This window comes from Otolemur garnettii, unplaced genomic scaffold, assembly GCF_000181295.1.
Source record: "Otolemur garnettii isolate 467f Iridium unplaced genomic scaffold, OtoGar3 scaffold00166, whole genome shotgun sequence".
Taxonomy (NCBI): domain Eukaryota; kingdom Metazoa; phylum Chordata; class Mammalia; order Primates; family Galagidae; genus Otolemur; species Otolemur garnettii.
The window spans coordinates 2,768,899-2,772,370 of record NW_003852561.1 but is presented as its reverse complement, the minus strand read 5'-3'; the positions used below and the strand labels follow the sequence as shown (position 1 = coordinate 2,772,370).

General features: G+C 36.7%; 1 protein-coding gene across 2 annotated transcripts in view; it reads right to left on the bottom strand.

The window, feature by feature from the left end:
- KLHL24 (kelch like family member 24) overlaps positions 1-3,472 on the bottom strand; it is a 43,975-nt gene that overhangs the window by 6,591 nt on the left and 33,912 nt on the right. For both annotated transcript variants that reach the window (XM_012811591.2, XM_023519261.1), the window contains 2 exons: positions 1,667-1,851; positions 596-714 (listed from right to left, as the gene is read on the bottom strand). In XM_012811591.2, the coding sequence (XP_012667045.1) occupies positions 596-714; positions 1,667-1,851 (304 nt within the window). The remainder of the gene's footprint in view (positions 1-595; positions 715-1,666; positions 1,852-3,472) is intronic.

Genomic DNA, 3,472 nt, shown 5'->3' with positions numbered 1-3,472 from the left:
TAGAGTGCCGTGGCATCACAGCTCACAGCAACCTCAAACACTTGAGCTTAAGTGATTCTCTTGCCTCAGCTTCCCAAGTAGCTGGAACTACAGGCGCCCACCACAATGCCCAGCTTTATTTTTTTTGTTGTTGCAATCGTCATTGTTATTTAGCTGGTGCGGGCTGGGTTTGAACCCACCAGCCCAGCCTCGGTGCCTGTGGCTGGAGCCTTTACCACTGTGTTAACGGGCGCCGAGAGTTTTTACTTTAAATTCATTTTGCACAAATAAAAAAATACCCAATGACATTACTTTAGATAAATATATCTCTGCTTTAATGCCAGTCAATAAAAAGACAAAAATTGCTTGAATTAGACATTGGCCTGTCTTTGTATTTGCTGTGACTCCTTTAAATTCCAAATTGGGAGAACAAAATACCCATTCAAAACTACAGGGCCATTTTGTTTATATCTTCAGTTTATCTACTGAGGTTAGAAACGGAAGGAAGTACAATTTGAATCCAAAATACCCAGAGGGAGAGTAAAATGAAGGATTCAGCTGTGCAATTTATTTTGGAAATGTGCCAGCAATGGTAATAAAAAGCGGTTTCTCTTACTTTCCCAAGGAGGACAGCCATTTTGTGACGCCATCTGCCTTTGTTTAGAGAGGCAACTCTGATCCAAATATTTAACTGTGAGTTATAAATCCAGACATCACGGCTATTGATTCTTCCACCTTTAAATGCAAAACGATGCGTACACAGTCATCTATCACCATATATCCATCACCAAGAGATGCATGCCACCAAAGCATAGGTAATAAAAACATGAGATTTATTCATCCAATTCGAAAATATGTGAATTCGGTTCAATAAATGAAAATAAGGACCCCTTAAAGTTTAATAGAAATAGTTTATAGAGCAGATTTAAAGTTGGCCAATTGTTATCTCAAGAAGTCATGATTATAGGCACAAAATAATAAAATATAGGATATAAAGTTTACAAATGAGATTAATTTAAGAGTTAGACATCAGGAGCACCCAAACAACAGAATTATCCTAAAAAATATTTTTAAAAATAAGCCATTTTTCAAAAAATATACCACTATATAAAAATCAAGCCTGTATTGTCATCTCATTTAATAGATGGTAATGTAACAAGCTGCAAAGCTGGTGAAATTAAGTTATCAATTAACAGGCTTTCCACTATAGATAATACAGTTATACTTTGTAAAAGTCCATCATTTTATTGTCTGTCTGATTTTAAAAGTGACATATCATAAGGAAGTTCAAGTTAAGAATTTAAAAAAAAATCCTATTTTATAAACTTTTGGGAGAACTTCAGAAAATGTGGATTCTATGAGTCCTTCTGACTTCACATAACTTTATTGTGTTCCTCAAAACAAAGAGGTAAAAAGTTCAAAAAAGTTATATTCTATATCTATTTGAGAATATTTAAAATATAGTATGAATGATTAAAGGCATTTTCTGGTGAATCTTTTGTAAATCATTCTGCATTATCTTCTGTCTGTTTTTAACATCAAAGATCATACCCAGTTTTATTTGTTATAGAAACTGACTTGCACACATATTCACATTTTACTATTTTCTTTTAAGATACAGTTATTGTTTAAAATAGCCAGGCTGTATTCAAATTTAAAGTAGCTACTGTAAAAATTCTGTATTTACCTGAAACAAGAATGTCATTCCTTAGAGCACACACTGCATACTCTGATTTGGTAAATTCTGGAAGCTTAGCCAAAGACTTCCATTCTCCTGTTACAGGATCATAGCACTCGGTGTACGGAAGATTAAATCCTCCAACACGTTCACATCCTCCAACAACAACTATCACCTCAGAATAGCCAGTGGACCTAAAATAATTATTATTGGAATGCACAATAATATTAAGTTAAAATATACTCAAGATTATTTAAAACCCTAGAAACAAACAACATACAATTATAAAGAGTTAAGTTTATTCTCTGTGTACGTGCCAAGTACTACGGGTTGGCAATTACTTACTTTACAGAGTAGTGACATCATTATTCCACAGAAATTTTCTATTTTTTTTTATTGGTTTTGACTTAAAAACTGTAAAGCAGGGTGGTGCCTATGACTCAGTGAGTAGGGCTCCAGTCCCATATTCCGAGGGTAACAGAATCAAACCTGGCCCCAGCCAAACTGCAACAAAAAAGAGCCAGGCATTGTGGTAGGTGCCTGTAGTCCCAGCTACTTGGGAGGCTGAGGCATGAGAATTGCCTAAGCCCAAGAGCTGGAGGTTGCTGTGAGCTGTGACGCCACAGCACTCTACTGAGGGTGACAAGTGAGACTCAGTCACTAAAAAAAAAAAAAAAAAAACAGGCAGCGCCTGTGGCTCAAAGGAGTAGGGGGCCAGCCCCATATGCCAGAGGTGGTGGGTTTAAACCCAGCCCTGGCCAAAAACTGCAAACAAAACAAAATAAAACTAAAAAAAAAACAACAAACAAACTGTAAAGCTGTCCAAAGATTCTATCTAACCCAAACAAAGCCTGGTAATATTAAGGATGACTTTCAAATGCAGTTTTACAGTGATTTCACATAAGACGATGCACTTTTTCTTTTCTTTTCTTTTTTTTGTTTTTGAGAGACAGAGTCTCACTTTGTTGCCCTTAGTAGAGTGCTGTGGCATCACAGCTCATAACAACCTGCAACTCCTGGGCTTAGGCAATTTTCTTGCCTCAGTCTCCCAAGTAGCTGGGATCACAGTTACCTGCCACAGTGCCTGGCTATTTTTTTGTTGCAGTTTGGCCAGGGCCAGGTTCGAACCCATTACCCTCGGTATATGGGGTCAGTGCCGTACTCACTGGGCCACAGGTGCTGCCCAATGCATTTTTTCTAAATGTAGGAAAATGGTGCTTTTTCACCAGATTGCTATTTCTAAAAAACTAATTTATAGTATAATTCAAATATCCCTTAAAGGAATGTATGTGTGTATATGTATATGCCCATAGCATATAATAGTATATATTATGCAATTACCATGGTAAATTGCACATGAACTTTATGGACACCCTGTTATATATTATATATACATGTTATTTGTTCAGAAATTAATTTTTTCTTTTTTTTAGAGACAACAAGTAAATTAAGGTAATCCAACTCAACTGTTGGGGAGACATTTAAAATGCTAGCAGAGTTTATAACCAAGAATGTTAAGGGAAAAAGCATGATGAAAAATTGTACGTAACATATATTCAATACTATGTAAAAAATGTGTCTGGAAAGAATGTGACAAAATGCTAACAATGGTTATCTCTGAAATGTGTGGCCCTCTCTTTTTTCTTTTCTTTTCTTTCTTTTTTTTTTAAGAGACAAGGGCTCGGCTCCGCTCGGCACCTATGGCTCAAGTGGCTAAGGCGCCAGCCACACATACCTAAGGTGGCGGGTTCGAATCCAGCCTGGGCCGTCAAATAACAATGACGGCTGCAACCAAATAATAGCTGGGCATTGTGG